At 47.7% G+C, this 24,917-nt stretch overlaps 1 protein-coding gene across 4 annotated transcripts in view; it reads left to right on the top strand.

Moving 5' to 3' along the window:
- slc8a3 (solute carrier family 8 member 3) overlaps positions 1–22,764 on the top strand; it is a 91,755-nt gene extending 68,991 nt beyond the window's left edge. For 2 of the 4 annotated variants that reach the window (XM_035390263.1, XM_035390344.1), the window contains exons 4-8: positions 17,536–17,553; positions 19,491–19,615; positions 19,913–20,012; positions 21,193–21,465; positions 22,278–22,764. In XM_035390263.1, the coding sequence (XP_035246154.1) occupies positions 17,536–17,553; positions 19,491–19,615; positions 19,913–20,012; positions 21,193–21,465; positions 22,278–22,654 (893 nt within the window). In that variant the 3' untranslated portion in view covers positions 22,655–22,764. The remainder of the gene's footprint in view (positions 1–17,535; positions 17,554–19,490; positions 19,616–19,912; positions 20,013–21,192; positions 21,466–22,277) is intronic. The other 2 variants (XM_035390425.1, XM_035390505.1) reach the window with 2 other exon arrangements.
- The last annotated feature ends 2,153 nt before the right edge of the window (positions 22,765–24,917 follow it).

Below are 24,917 nucleotides of genomic sequence, written 5' to 3'. Positions count from 1 at the left end.
GTTTTCATTATTTTTCTGTAATATTCTTCCCAAAAAGAAAGAATATGAACCACGAGGGGCCGGTGACCATGGAAACTTATTTTTTGTTTGGGTTTTAGGATAGACAGATGGGTAAAATCGGTAAGTGCTGTAGGTGAAATTTCATTATTGATTCAGTTCCATTTTTTAAAAAGTAAAAATCTTGGATAAAGAAGCAGTGCTTTTTTGCTTTGTAAACCCTGTGTGTGTGTGTGCGTGGATGCTGCAGTTTTCTGAAGCCCTGCCACGGTCTGGTCTTTGCTTTTGTTTGCTCTGCGTTGTGTGCTGAGGGCCCAGCTCGGCGGCCGTGGGTTACGGACGCTAAAGAAAACAGAGAACGGAAACAAAAGAGGGGAAAAAAAAGATACGGCGTGTTCTTAAAATAAAGTTTCGGGTCGGTGCGTTGGGCCGACTTTGGAGCCGCCGCGTGTTTAGAGTTTGTTGAAAGGGGCTCGGCAAGCTCCTTCCTCCTAGGGCTGTGAAGAGTTGTCTAATGAACTGTTACCTAACCATGCTCAGGGCGTCGCTGGGAAAGGTACACACACACACACACACACACACACGCCGTTTTGCTGTGCGGAATCCGGCACATTTTCGGGGTCTTGCAAGGCCCGGGAAGCTTGTTACACGCGGCAAACAAAGGCGCTGAACATTCTGAACGATGTCGACAGCTCGGTGCAAACGTTCCGCCATGCGCCCTCCCCCCCCCCCCCCCCCCCCCCCCCCCCCGAACTATCGTTGTCCATCACCGCGCTCCAAAGCTCCGTGTCTGCTAACCCCCTTCTGTAGTTTATCTGCCGTGTAGCTTTTTTTCCATTTTTTATTTTTTACAAGAGAGAGAGACGGTGTCGTTGGAAGCCGTCCAGGGCTGCGGGTTTGGCTCCCCGTCGCTGACAAATCCAATAAGACGCAAGCAGCATCACCGGGGTTCAGCGACATACACAGGCACCTGGGCCACGTTCATTCCGGAACCTCAGAGGCTGCCTGGCAACTCGTCAAGCGATCGTGTATCTACGACGATGATGTGTATGAGAGCCAATGGAACGGAGATCCTGAGCCAGGCTCTTCCCGGTGTTCTTTTGCGCCCATAATGTCAAGGCGGCAACACGGAATGAATTTCGCTTTTATCACATTTTTCCTCAAACCCCCCCCGAACTCAATCGATGACACAAACACGACGACTCGCGTCGCGATTCGCGCGATGCTCGTCCTCGCTATTTTTCACACCGTGGACGTGTACTGCCCGTGTCGTTGGAGGATAATAACGGGGCCAACGTATTCTCGGTTTGTTGTGCGTCCGCAGGCGCCTGGTCTGACCAGTAGTGGCCGCTAGAGAGCGACGAGACCAGTGGAACTAGCTGGCTTTTGCCCCTTATCATTCCCCAGTCGAGGCTTGCTTTGGAAGGAACGTCTTTACAACCACATAGAATGTTGATATCTTGAGTCATGAAATCCCTTCTCTGTTGAGACCCTTTCCGCTTTGCGTCACTCAGTCCCCCCGTTAGGTCCTGTATTTGAGCTGTGAGTGGCTGGTGGAGTCATGCAGCGACTGTGAATCTGATGACGCCTTGAAGAGAAAGGTCAGGGAGAAGTACTGTTACCTCTCAAATCAAATCAAATCAAATCAGTTTTATTTACAAAAAAACTGTCACAAAGAAGCTTTACAGAGTAGCAGAAAAAGAGCAAAAACCAGGCCTGAATATCCAAATAGCAAGCACACGAGGTAAAAAAAAAAACTCCCCAGTGGGAATAAAAATCCCCAAATGGTGGCGAGAAAAAAACCTCCCTGATGGGAAAAAATCTTGATAGAAAACTGGCTATAGGAGAGGAGCCCATCCTACGCTGGCCGGCCTGGTGTAGAGCAGTGGTAGAATGAATGTAACAGGAATGTAATAAGTGATCTATCACAGATCACATAAATAAAATAAAATAAAATAGGTTGAGCAGGTTACGGTTACATTACAGGAATTTAGTGGACACTCTTGTCTGAGCAACTTGCACAACTTTTTACACAGTATCCATTTATACAGCGGGATACATACCCAGGTTGAATACCTTGCTCAACCCTAACCCTACCCAGGAACCTTTAGGTCACTAAGAGCAGTTCTTTCTCCATTACACTACACCACTGCCTCCCTATTCCGATTTTGAGTTGAGATGCACCTCTGCCCTCGGGCTGGAGTCATGTCTGCACCCTTCAAAGCAGCACAGGCCCGTTTATACTGACATCCCTCATCCTCACCTCCATCTGAGCAAACCCCCCTCGTCCCCCCCCCCCCCCCCCCAACACCCCTCCTCGGCCCAAGTCCCTGTTAACTACTGCAGTGATGTTCACTGTCTCCTATGCCTTACTCAGTTTATTTAACGAGAGCTCCTCCCATGACTTCACTGTTCACCCTGGGCATAATCACAATTCCTGCAGTGTGAGTCTGTCTGTTTGTGTGCTTTCTGTGCGTGTGTGCGCGCGAATCGTTGTGTGTGCACACGTGTACAAGTGTTTGTGTGTGTGTGTGTGAGTGTGTCTGTCAGTCCTGGGTCAAATTAGCTCTTTAGATGCTAGTGATGTCTGACGGCACTCCTGCAGATCCCTAAAGAATTGCTGCCCAATATGTATAATCATGCATTTCTTTACTGCTGATTAAAGTGTTAAAAGCATTTCAAGTGAATATTTTCCCCAGGGTTGGTATGTGATTGTCTGGATGGAAGCAAAATCTTAGTTTATGTTTTGCTTTAGCACTTGTTTGTGGGGTCATCACTGTTAGAAGCCATCTTGATTTAACCTGGAGTTCCATTAAAAATGTTTGCTTTAACAAAAAAAAGAAAGGATTAGTCCATTTTTGTAGAACTAACTACCTGAACTTCTTGCTCTTGAGGAAATGTGTTCCTTTAACATATAAAATTTCGTGGAAGCATTTTCAGAATTGTAAATACCTGTCCAGGTTTTAATTGGTGTTTTCGGCCCTTTGCGAAAATGTATAAAATGAAGGAATTCACGGCTCGTTAGGGGCTTGTTACCGGGGGACTCTTCTGCTTCTGAAGCGTTGGAGGATGGAGTGTAGCACAGTGGGTAAGGAACTGGGCTTGTAACCGAAAGGTCGCAGGTTCGATTCCCGGGTAAGGACACTGCCATTGTACTTTACCTGCATTGCTTCAGTATATATCCAGCTGTATAAATGGATACAATGTAAAATGCTATGTAAAAGTTGTGTAAGTTGCTCTGGATAAGAGCGTCTGCTAAATGCCTCTAATGTAATGTAATGTAATGAATCCCCCGTCCCACTTCCTCTTCCTGTGTTTCAAATGAATATGTGAAGGGGAGCGAGCAGCCAGGCCGTGCCCACCTCAGACGGTGTGAGTAATGTCCCCGTAGTAAGGCCGCCCCCGCCCCCCCCCGTCGGCTCGGACTTGTTTACTGCGTGCCTCGGCTGCACCCGTCCCTAAATTACGTCCGTGTGGCCAACACCGTCAGCGCCTCCGGAAGGCCGGGGCCACTCCTCCAGCCGCCGCCTGTTTTTTTTTTTTTTTTTTTTTGGCACCCGGAGGGCGAGCGCATTTTTTTCGGGAAACCTTGAGGCTCGAGGTGACGCTGCGGGATTGGAGGTGGAAGGTTCCGGAATGCCGAGGGTGGCGGGAGAACCCCTTTTTGGGCTGTGGTGGGAGCGAGCCCTTTTTTTTGCGAAACCTTGAGAGGTGACGCTGCGGGATTTGGTGGGAGGCGGAACGGAAGGTTCCAGAAGGCCGAGGGTGGCGGGAGAACCCCTTTTCTGCGCCGCGCTGGGAGCGAGCGCGGGGTTGTGGTCATAGGGGGGTGGGGGTTTCTCGATTAACCGTGTTTCGCTCCGGCGTGTTTAAACTCCGCATCGGCACTTTCCCTCCGGGTCACGCCTCCTCCTCTCTTCTTCTTCTGTGGTTTTTACACGCTCTCACGGCACGGTTATGCTTCTCATGTGCTGATGTGTCACTGGAGCAGGATTCTCTCTCTCTCTTACGCACACACACACGTATACACATACTGTACACACGCGCACACACACACGTATACACATACTGTACACACGCACACACACACACACATGTACACACATACTGCACACACGCACACACACACACACACACATACAGTTCACACATACTGTACACAGACACACACACATACACACATACTGCACACAGAGACGCACACACACACACACACACACACACACATACACATACACTCCCTCACACATACACACATACTGTACACAGACACACACACACACACACAAACACTCTCTTACACACACACACACACATACACACATACTGTACACAGACATATACACACATGCACACACACACTCACACACACACACAGACACACACGCGCACACACAGAGACACACACACACACACACACACGCACATGCACATACATACACACGCACATATGTGCACACACGCCAACACAATTCACACGGACATATGGTGCTAAACATAGCCCATACAACACGAACTTAATGGGATCCCGTGTTGCTCTCCTAATGTATTTCCCATGTTCGCATGACGCCGCAGCCCTGTTCCCATTTCGGAGCTCCGGGTGTCGGCGTCGACGTGAATCTTATCTACAGTCGAGCGTGAAGGGAGTCCGGCGGGTCGGCCCAGACGCCCGTGCCCGATACGAAGCTCCCGTGTAAGACCAGGATCCGCGCTTTTCTGCCCCGAGTTGGGGACACGGCGAGCTGCGTCAGCGAGCTCCCCTCGTCTGAACTCTCTCTCTGTCTCTTTCCCTTCTGTTGTCTCCCGCTTTCTTTCCTTTTCCCCCTCTCTCTCTCTCTCTCTCACGCTCCTGCCGTTTTCACGGTGACATTTTTTGGCAGAATACCGCCATCGGGAATACTGGCATATAAAGCGCACTGCTTTATTCACATCAGCAACCAAATCTACCTAAAGGGCTAGCTAGCATGGGTCCTTTTCGCATTTGCACCAGATAAAAAGCGCCAAATTAAGATGTTCTTAAAGCTCATCTGCCAAGCTGCACATGAAGCGTCTTCCTCTGACGCGCGTCTGTATGAGTGGCGTGTGTGAGTGTGTGTGTGAGCGGCATGTGTGAGTGTGTGTGAAAGAGAGACTGTGTGTGTGTGTGTGTGTGTGAGAGAGAGAGAGAGACTGTGTGTGTGTGTGTGTGTGTGTGTGTGAGTGGCTGTTTGTGAGCAACGTTGTGTGAGTGTGTGTGAGTGGCGGTGTGTGTGTGTGTGTGAGCGGCGGTGTGTGAGCGTGTGCGTGTGTGTGTGACTGGCTGTTTGTGAGCGGAGGTGCGTGTGTGTTTGTGAGTGTGTGTGAGTGGCGGTGTGTGTGTGAGTGTGTGTGAGTGGCCCTTTGTGAGTGGAGGTGTGTGTGTGTGAGTGTGTGTGAGTGGCCCTTTGTGAGCGGAGGTGTGTGTGTGTGTGAGTGTGAGTGGTCGTTTGTGTGTGGCGGTGTGATGAGCGCTGTTCTCTCTGCTCTCTTCCAAATCGACAACAGAGGTTAGGATTAGCGCTGCTGCGTCAGCACGGCTGGGGTGAAAAAGACCCCAGCCCCAGACCCCATCACTTGTGCTTAGAATATGCTTCCACTTCACCGGTAATGGACCGTCTCTCTCTCTCTCTTTCCGTCTCTCTATAGACATCACTGATGGATGTGAAACTTGCACTCATAATTCGTACAGTGCTCTCCTGGGGATTGCTAACCCCCCTCCCCCGCTAAGATCTACAAAGGTCTACCATCTCTGTTTCTCGCTCTCAGAATCACCCATGTCAACATGCTGAAGTCCCTCCTTACCTCAAAGTGTAACATGCCGAGGATGTGAGGTACATCTGATGAATATCATATAACGGGACTCTTAAAAAAAAAAAAAAAAAAAAACCTGCTCTTCCTGTTGGCGCAAACTTGACCCGCTGTTGTGCATGGCCTGCATGTTTCGCTGTCCAAAGCTGGAGTAAATCACTGGCCAGTTATTGCTTATTTTGTTTCACGGTCACCCTTATTCATGATTCAACAGTTGGAGCGCCTGGATTTAGTGCTGTGGGATTCCTCGCGGGAAGCTTAATTTTCCTCTTAGGAAAAAACAGGCTCTCGGAGTCTGGAGCCCTGACATATTTATCTTTCATACCTGCTGACCAACTGGGATTTATATTCCTTTTGTTCTCGTAGCTTTCCTTGACGCTGTTTATCTAGACTAAAGAAAAAAGGCTTTTGAAACGACTCCTCAACCCCGAACCGCAGATGTATTCTAATTTTTTGCTCTGACAGGTTCTAAATACCAGAGCTGTAAAGAGCCTCGTGCCTGGTTGACCTCATACCAGAATTTACTCGTGCAATCTATAATGCAATTTTAAGCACACAGAGACACACACACACAAACACGCACACACACACACACACACACGTACAGATGCACGTGCGCATGCGCGCACACACACATACACACACATACACATGCACATATGCATGCTTGTACACACACACGCACATGCACACACACACACATGCATGCACATGCGCACACACACACACACACACAGTCACATGTACAGATGCACATATGCATGCTTGTACACACACACACACACACACACACACACACACACACATGCATGCACATATGCACACAGACAGATACACAGACACACACACTGACACGCACACATGCATGCACACACGCACACAAACAGATACACAGACACACACACTTACACACACACACTGGCACACACAATCACGATGCTATTTATTCAGCCCCTGGGGGGCCAGCCTGTTCCCCTGGGCAGTGGCACTTAATCCTAGGTCTGGAAGATCTCCTAATGACTGTATTGAATCAATTAGCTGCCTAATTGGTCTGAAATAAAGACACGGTTTCCTCATCATCGCCCATTAATGATGTCACTGTAGGGTCTGGTTACTGCTGACCGGCGGGAGCTTGTTTGTGTGCCTTTGCCACGCAAAACCAACACGGCTGTTTTTATTTATATCCACAGTGCACCTGAGCCCTCTGCGTCGTGCCTTGGGTTAAGTCTTCAGCTGCACCTCTCTGGCCCCGCCTGCCCATAATCGCGTTTGTCTGTAAATAATGGAACAGTAATGCGGCCCCACTGTTCGTGCGGTCGCTGGCCGGCTTATAATGGAAAGAGAATATTTCCTGATATTTCTGATTCAGCCATTTCTGCGTGGGTGGGACCTGAAGGAGATGCTGCTACAGAGCGCACATGGGGGATAGGAATTCAGGAGCTGCTGGGTGGCGTATTCCGTTAAAGCACTTCATTGCAGGACGGGTGCCGCCACAGTCTGGTATCAAATCGGGACTGTGCCGGTGCCGGCTGTGGTTCGCGGCACCGCGGGACGACGCGTGACTGGCTGTCGCCTCACGCTGGGCTCGACGGCACCCCCTGCTGGTCATTCTGTCGCCTGCAGACGACTTGCTCAAGCTGTACACAAATTGTCTCCCTCTGTGGACTACAGTGTGAAAAGATGCAGAAGCCCGATTTCACGTTTCGAAGGAGAGCATGTTTTTTTTTTGTCTGTTTTTTTTTTTTTTTTTTTTTTTTTGCTCACGTAAGCTAAAAGTGACGTAAAAGAGACCTTTTTGCCTAGTTTAGAGTAAGTTCTGAAAATACTTCCTGGTGATTAATTCTGAATAGGCCAATTGAATTAATCCATTTTTTGTTCAGATGGGATTAGGCTATATTTTATTGGACCTGGGGGTACAAACAGACCAATGAAATCATTCCGTTATTGCTGTCCAGAAATGAATGTTTTCTTCAATCAATACTGTCAGGTTAAAGCTTAGTACAGATAGGTCTTTTAAAATGACTCAGTGGCTTGTGTACAGAGTTGAAATGGTAAATGGTCTCGCACGGTGAAAATAAATCCCATCAGAGCAGCCTGGTCTTTACCCGCACAGGAAAGGCAAAAAAAAAAATGTTCAAGGAACATTTAAAAAAATCTTTGGAAGTGTTCAAACTTAATCACAATTTTTAATATTTATAATACTACATTGACAAGAAAGGGCACATTGCATACCTGCCTCCTAAGCTTGCATCAGTCCTGGAAGTTGGGGGGGGGGGGGGCGGGGGGGGGGGGATGGGGGGGGGGTAAAAACTTCTTTCCGTTCTCCGGTTAGTCAAAAATCTCCAAATCCCTCCCGCGTTGTCTGCGGGCGCTCTGGGTTCTCACTCGGCTTATATCCAAAGTGCGCAGACTCCTCTCTGAATACAAATGACTCAATTAATACTGAAATCCGGGAGGGATTACTTTAATATGTCAGGAGACTTCCCAAATTAGACTCGCCTGACTCTGATACCGCTCCCCGGCCTGAAAACGGGCTTAAGTAAAGATTATTACGTAAACGTAAAGGATGCTTTTTCACCGGGCGCTTCTACTTCCCCTTTCAGCAATCGATAGTAGTTAAAGACAATCCAGTGACATCGAAGATCCTCCACTCTGTTTCACTGTAGATATGACATCCCTTTCAACGCAAGCATACCGGATGGCCCTCTGTACTGTTCATTAAACACAGCTTTCTTTGTCCATGTTTATGAAGGTTGTGAATAATTTTGTTTGAGCACTGCAGATCATGCTGGAAATATAGACAGAGATGATAAACTATAATCAGAAACATTTTGCCTGCTGCTTTTTTGATTATGTTTGCCGTGGAAGTTTAGACTTGGCAGTAATGTTAACAAGTGGCACACAGCTGCATTTTAGAAGTGCAAAGTTATCAATAAGTCGATGCAAAGCAATTAAAACTGCACATAGTGCTATATTGCTTGTTGCATTTTATGTATTTTAGATTTTGAGTGGTCTTGGCATGTGACAAACTAAAGTGCTTTGCATTTATGAGTTTGCCTACTGGGAAAGGTAAAGTCTGGCAAAACTGTTAACTTGTTTTCCTTTTATTTGATCCTAACCGGGCCAAACGTGTTGACATTGCTTTACTTAATGGTTTTGAGTCTGTTCATATTTTTCAAAGTAATCTGATTGTAGCTTCTATATATATATTTTTTTAATCTGAGTTAACGGGTGGAGACAGAAAGATTATTTTAGACCCTGAAACGTCTCGATGACAGATGACAGGTGTGAGCTGACATATTCTCCTGAGTTTATTGAACAGCATTCTGTTTCAGATGCTGGGAATGTTACAACTTAAGTTAAGGATATTTTAAATGATGAAAAGTGGATCCATTAGTATTAGTGGTATAATTTAGGTCATTTAATGAATTAGAGCCATCCTTTGAAATAATGTCGTAAAAACGCATTTACTGTTCATAATTCTGTCTCTTTTTTTGACAGAGGCTAGATGCTCGTATCCAATCAGTGACATTAACTAAAATTTCTGGTACAATCACAGCCCTACACGTGGACAGCAGTAATCATCGCAGTAATACACGCTGAATTACCGTTCTTGCTCAGCCTCTAATGATGATAACAGGTTATTCCAACGCCAGAGAGAAATTGGCTTGGCATCGAATGAAGACTGTTGGGCAAGTGTGAATTTCCATGGCAACATGAAAATGTATTTTTTAATTTTTTTTCTTCTTCTAGATTAGCGGTTAAAATAAGACGAAGTAAAATGCAGTAAAATAAAACCTCACACTCTTGATATAGACACGGCTCCTTAAGGATTCGGTCCTGGTCTGTGCTGAAGGGTGTTGTAAATAACCCAGTTTGCATCGGGGAGGCCAGGGAGAGAAGTCCTTCAGCTGGGTCACGTCTCTTTTTGTGCCCCACCCTCTACTTCGGCCTCGCCCCACAAACTATCACTGGGCGGGGGTGGGGGGGGGGGATTCACTCCTCCCCAAAGAGGAGGGGATCAACACCGGACTGCAAAAAAAAATCTGAAATGAAAGACGTGCAAGTACTTTCATGGTCTGTGTGGATATGTTTTTTTTTTTTTTTTTTTAGTTGAAAGGGTCACAAGCGGAAAAAAATAGTGCCACAAATAATGCGTTAAGTGTTGGGGGGGCTGGTGTAGTCCGTAAGTAATATCACAGCTTTAATTGAAGGGGGATTTATTCACACATGGCGGCGGTGCGTTTTGGCGGTGTCGCTGAAAGCTAATTGAATGCAAGTTCGACCCCGTTGACGCTAGCAGACGGCTGATTAACGTGCGCTGTCGTAAGACTGACCTCCGGTGAAAGCAGGCCTCCACGTGAGCCATGATTCTGTGTCATGTGTGTCCTGTCATGTGGCAGAACCAGTTTATGGGTAGGAAGTGCCTGGCGCAACTGCCCCCCTGCCGTGCTGCAGTTCTGTGTGAGGTGTGCTTTCCTGGTGGGGGTGGGGGTGGGGGGGGGGGCGGTCGGCCTGGAGGGGGCGCTGTGTCTCACCTTCGGGGGATGCTGCGTCTCTCACCCAAGGTTCGGCAGCCCCTTGTCAGAGGGACAGCTGACTCTTCTGCCAAAAAACTACCTACATAGAAAATAGGAAACATAATACATATATAGAGTATACAGAATTACAGAAGAATTACCATGGGGAACTTTGCACAACAATCCCTCCCCCCCCCCCCAAAGCTCCCCCCTCCCCCCATCTGTTCCTCGCCCGTACCTCGGGGACGGGACGTTGCGGCGTACAAAATGGACGGCGTGTGGAGCGATGCAGATGAGGGTCACGGCGGAGGAAAATAACTGTCACTTAGCGTCGTAGCCAATGACAGGGGCTCTTACGTCAGAACACGCCACGGCCGAGAGCCACGGTCCCATTAAAGACATGAGGAATGTTGCGGTGGAGATTGTTGTCTGGTTACCGTTTCCATGGAGGCCGCTGTCTGGCAAGCCTAGGTGTAATAGATTTAAATTGAACTGTTGAATTTCGAGCTTGGAGGAGCAGGGAGACGGGGGGGGGGGGGGGGGCTGGGGGGGAAGACAGAGAGAGAGAGAAAGAGAGAGTGAGAGAAAGCGAGGGAGGAGGCAGAGAGGTATGGAGAGCCAGGAAGAATTTGATAATGTGCAGAGCGATAGAGGGAGAGTGAGAGAGAGCGAGAGAGAGAGAGAGGGGGAGGAGAAGAGTTTTTTTTTACGCTGAAGGCCTCACGCTGATAGTGGATGAGCACTGAAAGCAGTAATTGCTGATGAGAGCTGTGTGTGGGCTTCCTCACCCGTGCACTTACCGCACGGTCCTCCCCCCCCCCGCCCCGCCCCCCTCCCCGTGCCGCGACACTCGCACGACGGCCGCTAAAAACGCACTGGCGGGAGAGAGAGGTAGCTCTCGAAACACGGCGAGGATGGCATCGCGCCTAGCGTCCCCGTCCCCCCCGTCCCCAAACCCCCACCACCCTCTTAGAATGTATTTGTCACCTCCTAACGCAATTAGCATCGATACCAGACTCTATCAGACTCTGCCATTTTTCTAGTGTGTATGTTTTTCGTTTTTTTTTCCTCGTCCTCGCCACACCTGTGTAATTCCCCCTTGTGGCCCTCGACGATGGCCCTCGGCCCCTGATATGTCGCTTCTCCTCTCGCGTCGAGGACCACGCGTCCCGCACGCTGGGCCGCGTAGCGATGCACTGTGGGTAATTCCCCGCCGCCCACGCTGCCTGCGGGGCGTGTGAAGTGGCTCAGGGCTGGGGTGCTTACGCTCGGGCGGACAGAAGGGGCCGTTTTTTATGCCATTCCCGTAAAGCTGAGCGATCTCACGGGCTGCGTTAAAAATGGCCAGCTGGAACGGCAGGGCGAGGACTCGTTTTGAAGGTGATGGCAACTTGTTCTGGGGCGGAGGGGGGGTGGGGTGGGGGGGGTGTGGCAGGGGGGGTGGCGCGGGTTGGCAAGGTCCACGAGGCCCCCAGCTTCCTCAGAAGTGACCCGGAGGTCAGACAACCAGAACATCAGTTGTTCGCAGCGGGCCTCACCGTAAGCAATGAGACGTGTCCGAACCCTGGAGCAGGGTCTTTTTTTAAAACGGCTCATTCACCTTGAGAAAACTCAAAAGTAGAATAAAGTAGAATGTTAAAACAATGTAAGATTTCTATCATCATTTTGGCTTGTTGTTTTGACTATTCATTTTGGTAGGTAGATCTGGGTAATACAGTAACGCACTATTGCTACACTTTTTATTTTCTTCTTAGTTCATAAAGATATTTTCCCCCATTTTTACAATATCCCATTCCATGAACATTCTACTCTGAGCTCAATTATCACCCCTCTTTAAAGCAATTGGCATCCTCCAGCTGTAGTCATAGATAACAGACAAACGTGAAATAAATAACAGACAAACGTGAAATAAATAACAGACAAACGTGAAATAAATAATGTTCTCACACGAGAAGATGCACATGCATCATACAGACCTGGCCTCTCATTCAGGCTCTTTCAGATATGGTTTCCTGGTGACAACCAATCAGGATTCACTGGAGTCTTATTAGCACCAGGCAGCTGTTGATGTTTTTTTTATCACCCATGCACGGATATTCAAAAAGACTGTAAACATGCATCTGACAAACAGTTCAAAATGTTCAAGAAGTTTGAATCATCGATGAAGTACTGTATGTTCAAGGCACTTTTATCAAGCCATAAGTATCAAGCGTAAATATAATACAGTTAAGAGACACATACTACAATCGACTCATTGCCCCTAAAGGGCTCATATAATCTCTGCTAGAGAGAGTTGATTAAACACTTTTGTTCTGCGCCTGCAATCAAATACTATATTCCCTTAATAAGGCACCCTCTCTAAATAACGAAAACGGGAGTTCAAGTGTGTCTGACTCTCTTTATTTTTAGTTTGTCTGAAAAATTGTGAAGGCATAGGAATGGAAATGATCAGCGTATTTTTTTGAGCGATTATATAAAATGTTTGTTTGCGTCACATTTTTCATTTACATTGCTGATGTGTGGAAGCTTGAGAAGTCGTGAATTCTGTGGCCTTCTTTCCTGTCTCCTCAAATGTAGAAGAACCTGATGCTGGTGTGATGAAGAATGATGTGATGTCATGTGATCTTTTCCATAAGAAAATATTAGTTTTTCGCTCCAGTTTTCAGAATCACTGTGTATAGTGTTGTAGAATGAGATGAAGAGGTCACTGCATGTGTTGCAATGCTGAAGGATTTAGGATGTGTTCTTTACTGGCAATTTGATGCAAAGGCAGTGATAGATTGGCGGCCTGTCCAGGGTGTATTCCTGCCTCTCGCCCAATGCATGCTGGGATGCCCCCCACCCCCACGACCCAGGGTAAGCAGGTATAGATAATAGATGGATAGAATTTGATGCAAAGTTGGACAGGTAGTGCTTGAAGCAGTGTGTATCGCACAAGATAAAACAAAGTATATTTGAAACAAAAGAAATGTTATTGTTTTATTGAAACTGAATTTTAACTCCCATTTTAACAACAAAAAATCCCGTTGTTGCAAACAGCAATAGTCCCTAGTCTTCAGTCACCCACTTCAGTGAAGGCTACACATTTAATTTCCCTTGGAGATGGCCAACTGCATCTTGGAATACCTGCGCCTCTTGTCGAAATCCTGATAGCATGATAGAGAGGCCTGTCACCGCTGCTGGAAGAGATAGATGGAGGAGAGGGACGAAGGAACGTGGCGCAGAGAGGGAGATTCTTAAACTCGTTAGCGATGACTGACAGATTAATTTATAGGCTGAAACATGGCGGATTAAACGCTACACGTGTCGACAGACAGCGCGATTACGGAGATGTCCGGACATGTAAGGGTGAAATAATAACAGTGACTGTGCAGAAGTGGCCCCTGCTCAGCGCTATCGCGCGGTCGCCAGCCTGTCTCTCTCCGAGGGCAGTCTCTGCTGTTATTGGCTTTGACTGCAGAACAGGGCCTGGAGAGTGGCATGGAAGACAAAGGTGGTGCTTCTGGCAACAAAAAAAAAATTAATTAATTAAAATAAATAAAAATAAAACAAAACAAAACAAGCGGAGTGATGGCTTTCTTGCCAAACACTCAATTAGTCATGGGAACAAAGGCAGCCTACCCACAATCCCCCTCTGTTTCAGTCAGTGGTCGTCACGGGCGCTTCGCGGCTCGCTCAGACGCTCTCCTCTGCGCCCTGTGTGTGTGTGTGTGTGTGTGTGTGTGTGTGTGAGACGCTCCTCAGGAGAGGCCTGACCTGAGGCAGTGACAGCAGGTGCAGCTTGTTAAGTGCAGAAGGTCCTGTTCTTCACCTGTGTGCGTGTGTGTTCGTGTTTGTGTGTGTGTGTGGGTGTGTATTCCTGGGTGTGTGTGTCTAGTGTGTTGTGTTTCTGTGTATGTGTATATTCTTGTGTGTGTGTGTGTGCGTGCGTGCGTACTCCTGTGTGTATGTGTGTGTGTGTGCGTGTATGTCTGTGTGTATGAATGTGTGTATGCCTGTGTGTGTGTGTGTGTGCGCGTGCGTGTGTATGCCTGTGTGTGTGTCTATATATGTGGGTGTTCACAGCAGGTTGTTTTGTGGTGTGTGACTCATTGTGCTACTCTGTGAAGGGAACGGGACTTGGAGGAGTGAACAGAGATAAACAGGCCGCCTCCTGTTCTCTGGAACTCCACTCTTCATATTTCATCCATACACAGTGATTTCTGGCACAGTACACCTCCAACCTGGCAACCAGTCACAAGCAGCCACAACAGCAGTAATAACATTCACAACCACAATCACGGTCCTAACAACCAGCAGAGAGGACATGATAGGGGAGTTGGTGACCGTGTGACCACGTGACCGTGTGATTCTCGCCTGCACGAATACAAGATTGAAGCGGACTCCTCTTTTGTAATGAGACATATCTGATTAGTCTCTCGGAGCAAGCGCACCAGCGATGATTATCGTCAGCGTCGAAATCCCTCTCCAATTAGATCCCTTTGGTTAATTTCCTGCGGTGATTGTGCCGTTGTGCAAATGAAGGCCCCCTCGGATTCGGCGGGGATATCTCGGGAGGAAGAGAGACATCCTTTAAAATTAGCCGACGTGTCTGTCTCGTCGGCGCTCCCTTGGTGGCCTGTGGAGGATGACATATTGTTATTGCGGGCTTGGCTGTGGACGGTCGTTCTGCTCACAGCTGGGTTTTAAATCAGCGCTGGCTTCCGAGCAGCGCGGCCCAAATAGTAATAATCGTAACGAAGCGAGTGGGCCGCCGCAAATTAATGCCTTTTCTAATGATGATTAACAGCGCGACTTGTGTGATTTAGAGGGTCTGAAAACTTGTATTGTTGTGGGTGGGGAAACGGATTAGAGACAGTTGCCCCCCTTTTCTTTTGTCGTGGCGAGGATTTTTTTGAATAATGTCTCCGTGTTTCGGAAATGAGTGATTGCTTACGCGAAAACCCGCTTGTCATTTCACGTCGACTTCCCCACCTGCTTCGGTCCCCAGTCGGACGTCAGTTGTTTGATTTCCACCGAACGGCGATTCGTGCTCCTCTTCCTCTGCTTATCCGGTACCAGGCTGGCGCATGGTGAAGCCGAAGCGAGCTGACCCGGGACGTGAGGGTTACTATTTTTTGTCCTGTTGTATTTTTTTTGCCCAGGCAGGGCATCATGTGATGTCACTCGGAATGTTGGTGTCTACTCAGGCTCAAATGTGCTGTCTGAGCTTTCTCACCAGACCGAGGCGGAGGGCTTCTCCTGAGTGTGTGTGTGTGTGTGTGTGTGTGCGTGTGTGTGTGTGTGTCTGCCTCTAGCTCAGAGCCGGCTGCTTGCGTAGTGTCTTTGCAGTCGTTTAGGGCCACAACCGTCCCCGGACCGCAGAGATGAAGTAAAAATGCTCTTTTGTGAGAAATTGTAAATTGTTCATCCGCCGATCAATGAAAAGATCACGGAACCCGAAGTAACCGGACCAGCTTCGGAGCGGGAAACATATTGGGGTCTGAGGCCTCAGTTCCCATTGCTCCCCCTCCAATTGTGCTGATTCCTTTCATCTAATCATCTGCTCCGCTGGACAAGCTTAACACCTCTTTCCCGCCCCGCCCCGTCGCACCCCATCCTGCCCTCTCCCTCCCCTACCCCCCTCGAGGCTCCTTGCTGTTGTTTGGTTAAGACTCCCACTTGATGGAGGGCACAGAGACGCTTATCTTTGCGACCCCTGCGTTTGCCAATTAAGCATACCCAATTAGATCAGATAATTAGATAATGGCTTAATTCTCTTAACGTCTCAAATGGCCGGAAAAATTTCAGACTATTAAACAAAAGCAAGAACTGGAGGTTTTGTCTTGGTCTGACGCTCTTCCTCTCTGTGTCCAGTACTGCCTTGCAAAAGGAGTGCAGTTTGTGTCTGGTCTATTCTGTAGACATGGCCCACTGCTTTGCAGAAGGGGTCCAGTCCATACTTCAGACATGGCCCTCAGCTTTGCAAAAGGGGTCCAGTCCGTGCTTTAGACATGGCCCTTATCACAAGGACCAGGTTTCGGATATTGAACTGTGTGAACTGAATGAGGTGATGGTGTCACAGTATTGTCTAACGTAGCAGTACAGTGGTGCATTCTGGATACGGGTTCTGAGTGGATGGCTGAGGATCACATGGGGTCATGTGACCCTGAGAATGTGTTTACAGATTCTGGGACTGTGGGTAGATGTAAATGAGGACTCTCTGGATGTTGCACTAATAAAAGCGTGATGTTTTTTTTTATTTCTCATCACATTTTTATTGGATGCACTGCATGCCAGTTAAAACTGATGAGCAATTAATCAAAAAGAAAAAAAGGTGGCTTAGACTTTATGCGTACCTTTGCAAATATACACAGAAAAATGGTGAGCTACGTACAGCGAAACAAAGATTAGTGAATTTGTTGGATTGCATACAAATGACAGAAATCGTGCAAGGACATTTGGTGAAAGAACCATCCTATGCAAGCAAATATGCAGTTCCACTGTCTTAATAGAATTACATGCATTTGAAAAAATTGCTGATTATAAATCATTTCAAGTCAAGATGTGAAACATTGTCATTGTGTTGCAATTATATACGGATTAGACTATGGCCTCAGTGTTGTGCTACAGATCATATTATAAGAGGTGGGTCCCCTCATCCATCATTGTGTTCCCAAATCAAAAGACTTACAAAGCATTTTCTTCAACAAAAAAAAAAGATGATCATAATAATATGGGTGTGTGGTCCATAGTTATCAAAAGTTTTCACATGGGTCGGGTGTGTGCCCTCAGGCATGTGCCCAAAATGGCCTCCTGCTTCCCTCCTGAAGCCTCTCCTTTCAGCTTGTCCTGCTTGAGCCAGTATGCTAAGCACCGCCCTGGTCTGTCAGATGGAATCCATGAGTTCAAAGACAGCTTCTGAGAATCCTAAGCAGCCAATCAGTGTCCAGCAGCGGAACACTGCGGAGTCTTACTGTTCACGCGGCGATCATGCTCCGATGTCATCTCATTGTTCTCTTTTCTGTACGTTTGACTGACTTTTCTTTTTTCCTTTCTCATTCCTCCCCACATTCTCCTCTTCATTTCCCTCTGATCAACACTCTCTCTCTCTCACTCTCTCACTCTCTCTCTCGCTGTCTCTGTATCTCTCTCTCTCTCTCTCTCTCTCTCTCTCCCTCCCTCCTACTCTCCTTTGTTTTTTTTCCCACAGCTCTGTTGTTAGCAGAAGGTAAGACACCATCTCTGATACCCTGCACCTCTTCTGCTGGCTCTTCACATTGCCATCACTTTCTTTCTTTTATTTGGAGGTGGGGGGGGGGGGGGGGGGTGGGGGGGGGGGGCACTCGCTTTGTGAGCATGGTGAGATGTCCCTTGACGTGTTCGGTGTGCAGAGCTGACTGACTGCTCCAACGTTGCCCCCTTCACCTAACGATTGATTAACATCTCGATCTGTGGGTTCGTTCATCATAAACGCATGAATTATGCTCTGCGGTCCAACGCAGGACACAAACACTTGATAATCACCAAGATGGAAAAAAAAACCTGTGGCGTGGAATTACAGTTTAATTACTGCTACGTGGTGTGATATATGTGATATTTACGGGATTATGTTTTTAAAATTTCTGAATGTTTGGCTTGGAAATGAGCACTGAACATGCCTTTCACGTGTGACGTGCAAGAGGGAAGTGCTAGCATGTCACGGCAATGACACAGACGTGCAGTTTGAGAACGTAGAATAATTGTCTGCATGTGTATGTGTGTGCGTGTGCATACCCAGGTGGGTGGATGTACTTAGATTGGTTAATGGGTATGTAAATATGTCATACCCTGCAAGTTAGCAGGCCAGAAACCTGTAGTGCAGTGTCTCTTGGAATTGGTTGGCAAGCATGTGACCTGGTGAACCCCCTAGGAGCCCACACTGTACCTTCCCCCCTTCCCGCACCCACCAGGACGGGACAGATTTGTCTTAGAAACTGGAAAAAAATGACTTAATTAATGGTTGTGCTGAGATGTTTAATCCCGACTCACTTCCTGGTTTCTGATGACACAAGCCTCAAACGGGCCGGTATCAGACGGTGCGTGTAATTCGTTTGAATCGTCGCTACAGTGGAAAATCTCAACAGCATGCAGCGTGTGAAGTTCTCACGGTCTGAACTTTTTTGTGTGTTTTTCTTTCGTTTGGTTTTTGGGGGGTTTTTTTTGTCTTTTGCACAAGCATGCAAATTAAGCGCTAATTCCAGCATTTTGTAATGCGCTTGAAAGGATTACGATTACAGCAGGGGAACATCTGATGAGGAGATCTGTGGATCCAGTGTACAAAGCCGCGCCGTCATTATAACTGCGAGATCAGAGGCTCAAGCTGAGCACATTTGGATGGCGGAGAGGAGCTTCACCGGAGGGGTTTTTTTTTTCTCAGTGCCTCATAGTGTCTTCTACACTGCCATCTAGTGGCGGAAAAGAGCCTCGCTCGACAATTACTTCAACTGAATTCCACTTCAACTATAGGCGTTTGTTTGGAAATGTTAAGAGGTAGAAATTAGAAGTGGTGCCATCGGTTGGGAATAGTTCCACCTCTGAGATTGCCGTACTTGATTGCTCTCACCTTCCGTAACCTTTTGTGAATGTCCATTGTGAACCTGAAAATTAGAACATTTTATCGTCATTAATGACAGTGACCCAATTTATAATGCTTAAATCAGTGGTTCCCAACCCTGTTCCTGGAGATCTGCCTTCCTGTTGGTTGTCATTTCAACCCTAATTTGGCACAATTGATTCTTCTAATTAGCAGCTCAGTGAGATCTCTAGCTGTTGAATGAGCTGTGCTTTTTTAGGGTTGGAATGAAAACATACAGGACAATAGATCTCCAGAAAAAGGATTGGGAACCACTGGCTTAAATGCATGGAGTTGATTATCTGGCCAGTGTGTAAAGTACTTTTGGTGGAGCTGATGCACATAGTTAATTATTTGGCCAGTGTGCAGAGTATCTGTGGCTGAGCTGATGTACAGAGTTTATTATCTGGCCTGTGTGTAGAGCATCTGTGGCAGAATGCACAAGAGTTGATTATCTGACCTGTGTGTAGAGTATCTGTGGCAGAGCTGATGCACAGACCCAACCGAGCGTCTTTCTGATTTATGAATTTGGCCTCTCTGTCTGTCCTTCGCAGACGTGCCAGACAGGAAGTTAACGGTGGAGGAGGAGGAAGCTAAGAGGATTGCAGAGATGGGTAAACCGGTGCTGGGAGAGCACTCCAAACTGGAGGTCATCATCGAGGAGTCCTATGAGTTCAAGGTGAGGAGTCTCCGCTAAGTAGCAGAGGTGCTTATAAATATTCTGAAAGTGTTATTCATTGGACAACAGAAAATATATATTTTTTTCCCATTTATTCTGTTTATTTATGTGTTGTCCGTTGCTACATTTTGTTAAAATGTTAAAGAAATAAAGAAATTACGTATGTTTGAAGTGTATAAAAATGCTTTTTTGCTGTCCTCTTGTGTTGACTGTGAGCTGTGAACTCCCCGTTTGTTAATAAAATCACGATGGAAAGGCCACAGCACTTCTTCTTTGTGGGTTTCTTCTATCTCACAGAACACAGTGGACAAACTAATCAAGAAGACTAACCTGGCTCTGGTGGTGGGCACTAACTCCTGGAGAGAGCAGTTCATGGAAGCCATTACAGTCAGTGCAGGTATGAACCGGCTGTGCACTTTGTGGGCAGCAGGGGGCAGCAATGCGGGCGTAAGGTTCCTCTGCATCAGGCTTTGCAAGAGGGCAGGGGGGGATCAAATGCAGTCATAATGGTGTGTGTGATGTCATAATGGTAAGAATGGCTTGTTTCTGGCTTCCGTGTTCCTCCTGAAAGACTTTCAGGCATCATCCATCTGTGCCTTTATGTGCTACGGAACGCAAGCTTCCTTTCTTGTGCTGAAATATTCAATAAAATGGCGTCTTTTATTTTTTTATGAGCCCCGCTGACAAAGGGTCTGACATTTTAAATCGCATTACTCCTGACAGTTGGCAAGGGCTGCAGTTGGCCGCCTTAAGGTGGGAAAAGTCACCTGACCAGATAATATTTGGTGTCTTGTCAGGTCGTGTGCTTTTTTTAAAATAAGAATTGGGCTTTCGCCCAAGGAAGGACACGTATTTTTCCGTGTACACAGCAAAATGTTCAGCGTTAAATCAACGCTTACAGAGTTTATGTGAGCCCACTATGGCCAAAGTGGACTCATATAAACTCTGTTAGAATTGAATGAACACTGGATATTTTACTGTGTAAATTTTAGGAGAAAACAGGGAAAGTTTAGTTCTGATTCAGAACAAAATTACCATGGTTATTACAGGTAATTCTGCTTGCTCAGAAATAGTGCCCAAGAGCACCCAGAAATTTCACATTTCACAGATTATGTCACAGTGCCCTTCTTGGTGAGGTCTCTATGGTAAAAGAGATTTTAATCTCAGCGGGACTAACCTGGTAAAATTTTAAAAGCTTTTTTAAAAATGTTGTATCTCAATATACTGTATCATAATGGAAATGTAGTGGAAAACAGAATAGCAATATGAGTAAAACAATTGTACCATGCATGAATAATTGATTAATTGGCAATGTATAATAATAATAATAATAATAATAATAATAATGTTCTCCCTTTGTCTACCTCCCTTATTCCCAATACCTCCTCAATTTCACCTTCATCACTCATCTTCCTTTCTGGTTCTATACCTTTTCCCTCATCCCTCCATCCTCTTCTCTCTGGCTCACTGTCTGCCAATCCCGCCGCCCCCCACCCCCCCACCCCCACCCCCACCTCCACATTTTTCTCTTTCGTCTCCCTCTCTGCTCTCCACTATGCCCCTCCCTTTCCCCCCAGGAGACGAGGATGAGGAGGACTCGGGGGAAGAACGCCTGCCGTCCTGCTTCGACTACGTCATGCACTTCCTGACGGTGTTCTGGAAGGTGCTGTTCGCCTGCGTGCCGCCCACCGAGTACTGGAACGGCTGGGCCTGCTTCACCGTGTCCATCGTCATCATCGGCCTGCTGACGGCCGTCATCGGCGACCTGGCGTCCCACTTCGGCTGCACCATCGGCCTGAAGGACTCCGTCACCGCCGTGGTGTTCGTGGCCCTCGGCACCTCGGTCCCAGGTGAGTCCCGCGAGGGCGGAGTCACCTGGGCCCACCTGGCCGCTGGAGATACCGCGTGCTCGCACGTGCGCGTACTTCACTGCGTTTCTTATGCGTGTGTTAGAGGGACGCGCGAATGAAACGCCATCGTGTGGCGTTCTCCCAACTCCTGATAATGATGATGACGGCGATCGGCTGAGGTGGAGAGGGAGGGATTCATTTTGACAATTAAACTGAAGGGGATGAAGGGGGGTGGGGGGTGTGGGTGATATAGCCAGATTGAGTGAGCCAGATTGGGAAGTTTGCCAGGGACACCAGGGAACTCCCAGTAAATACTGTGGGATGTACCCTGTTGATGACCGTAATGAGGCAGGACCGTAGTTTAAGGTCTATTTCTCTCTCCTTTCTCCCTCCCTCCATCTCTTGCCTTTTCTCCCTCCCGCTCTTTGTCCTTACCCCCTCTCCCTCTCTTTCTCTCTCACCCTATCCTTCTCTATCTCTCGTCTTCTCTCCCTCCCTCCCTGTCTCTGTCTCTCTCCCCTTCTCTCCCTCCCTCTCTTGTCCTTACCCCATCTCCCTCTCCCTCTCCCTCTCTCTCTTCCTCCCTGTCTCTGTCTCTCTCCCCTTCTCTCCCTCCCTCTCTTTGCCCTTACCCCCTCTCCCCCTCTCCCTTTCTCTCTCTCCCTCTCTCTCTCTTTCTCCCCCCCTCTTTCTCTGCCTCTCTCTCTCCCTCCCTCCCTCTCTCTCTCCCCCCTCTCTCTCGCCCTCTCTCTCTCTCCCCCCCTCTCTTCTCCCTCTCTCTCCTCTCTCCCTCCCTCCCTCTCTGCCCGCAGACACCTTCGCCAGTAAGGTGGCGGCGGTGCAGGACACGTACGCGGACGCGTCCATCGGGAACGTGACGGGCAGCAACGCGGTCAACGTGTTCCTGGGCATCGGCGTGGCCTGGTCGGTGGCGGCCATCTACTGGCGCCTGCAGGGCAAGCCGTTCGTGGTGCACGCGGGCTCCCTGGCCTTCTCCGTCACGCTCTTCACCATCTTCGCCTTCCTGGCCGTCTCCGTGCTGCTGTACCGGCGGCGGGCCCACATCGGCGGGGAGCTGGGCGGCCCCCGCGGACACAGACTGGCCACCACCGCCTTCCTCTTCAGCCTCTGGCTCCTCTACATCCTCTTCTCCGGCCTGGAGGCCTACTGTCATATACAGGGCTTCTAGACAACAAACAAAACAAACAAACAAACAAACAAACAAACAAACACCAGTCCAAGGTTCAAAGTACAACACACAAAAAAATACAAGGGTAGATTTTCATTGTGGAATTTCTTTTTTTTTTGGGGGTGGGGGGTGGTACAGGGAGGTGGGGTTAGGGAAGAGGGTAGAGGGTGGGTTGAGAACAGGGGGAGGTGAGGGGTGGAAGGGGGGGGGAAGAGCCTCTAAACCCACCCTTCCTCCCTCCCTCCCTTTGGACACTAAATTCCAAAGCCTACTCTTCAGAGGAATGGAGTAGAGGCGGGTATCGGGCGCACAGGATGGGGGATGGCGATCGTGGTGATGCCGCTCTACCCGTGTCCAGGTGTGCCCGGGTGGTGAGGGGGTTTGGAGCGAAGCATGGCGGGCGGGATATCTACTCAAACACGCAGGAGTTTGAATGAAAAAAAATATTTGATATCAAAAATAGGTGGCAAAAAATGAGTCTCATCATCTGAGGAGAAAACAGTCCAAAACTCGAAAAAAGTTGGCGATATCAGAAGTCTATTTTTTTCTCAACATCTGACAAGAATGACTTTTTTAAAATGAAGTATTTTGGGAAAAAAAGGCAAAAAAACAACAAAAAGAGGTATCAAAGAACTATTTTCTGAGCTGCATAATGGATAAGAATAGTATTTCATCTGAAAACAACACATGATAAAATGGAAATATGCTGTTGAATGACAATTGAATGGACTTGGTTCATAGTCTTTATTTTTGTTTCGTTTAGTTTTCTCTAGGAACATTGCAGGGTTCTCAGAAGAGAGAAGAGGTCTTGGGCAAAATTTTACTCATCAGACAAATGACTACTGAAACAACGGAAAAAGAACGAAAAAAAGAACATTAACAAACTGCCCTGAACATTACTTCCTTTATATATCTATATATATTTCCATAATTTCTGTATATTTTGAATATTTGTTTCAATGTGGTCATATACAACTTCAGTGATAGAGGATCGCTGTGGCCTTGGGGGGACGTGACTGAGCTTATCTGTAGGGCAGGACAGAATAGGAGTGGGACGATGGATTTGCGCCCGTCCCGTTTTTTTGGCGGACAGGGGTGGGGCAGCAGACGTCCTGTCCTCGTTGTGTATTTCTGAGAATTCAACTTCTCGCCACATGAAGAGATAGCATTGCTTATTTATTACTTTTTTCTCCTCTACACAAAGAGAATCGTGCAGGCTGTTTGCTGAGTAAGAAGCCCTAAACATTTAACATTTGTTGCAGAGGGACAGTAGGATTCAGTGCGACCAAGAACGAGCTGACCGGTTTTTGCATATGAAAGATCGCTTACGTACAATGACTCAGTATTAACTCGGATTTTATGAGTTTATGTCCGAAGTGGGCTTGCACCAGTGCGGTTCATGTCTGTACCTAGAGCAGCTGAGTACAGTTTGTGAGTACAGTTTGTGAGGTTTGGTTTTAAAATAGTAGTATGAGGTGTACTTACAGAGTCCATTTGTGTCCCTAAGACTACTCTGTTCAGACTGCACTGGATAATTACTTAAAATGCTGCTAGTTTGCCTTCAAGCTGCTCGTTACATACTGAGTAATGGGGGGGGGGGGCACAGCTGTACCCCAGGGGGAGAGATGGGGTGGTGCGAAGGGACTGGGTGGGGTAACTGTGCAGCATGGGAAAATTTTTTGGGTGGAAACAGGAGGCTGGGATGTGATGGTGGGATAGAAAAGCCAAAGAGAAAATTGGGCGGGAAAAATGCCGAGAAGATAAGCTCAGAGGGTGACCCGGAAGCTGCAGTGACACTCTGGCCCACAAGGGGGCGCTCTGTTCCTGGTGGTCCGTTTGGTCCGGTTACTGGCCCTCTTTTGGGTTTTTCCGTTCTCTGGCGAGCGGTGCTGTAAATATGTCCCCCCCCCCCCCTCCCCACCTTCCCTCTCAGAGCTAAAAGGAACTGGATGTCCCCCCCCCCCCCCAGGGTATGGATTACACCAGGTCATCGTCCTCAAAATTTCTACTGAAGTAGGTCTCACGTGGGGGTCACTGTTGAGCAAAAAAAGAGAAGAAAACCAAGGGAGGAGGAGGGTGAGGGGCTCATGCAGAGGGTGATACATATATGTACATATTTCAATATATGTGTTAACATATGAACACAGCCACGTGTGTAAGAACAAATATGTGTGTGTGTGTGTGTGTGGATATGAATACCACGTCAGCATTTTTACCATAACCATAACCATAACCGAGTCCGGGTCTGTGTGCTTTATGTAAT

The sequence above is a fragment of the Anguilla anguilla genome, chromosome 1 (genome assembly GCF_013347855.1).
Source record: "Anguilla anguilla isolate fAngAng1 chromosome 1, fAngAng1.pri, whole genome shotgun sequence".
In the NCBI taxonomy this organism is placed as follows: Eukaryota; Metazoa; Chordata; class Actinopteri; order Anguilliformes; family Anguillidae; genus Anguilla; species Anguilla anguilla.
The sequence above is the reverse complement of the archived record's forward strand: the minus strand, read 5'-3'. Positions and strand labels throughout refer to the sequence as shown.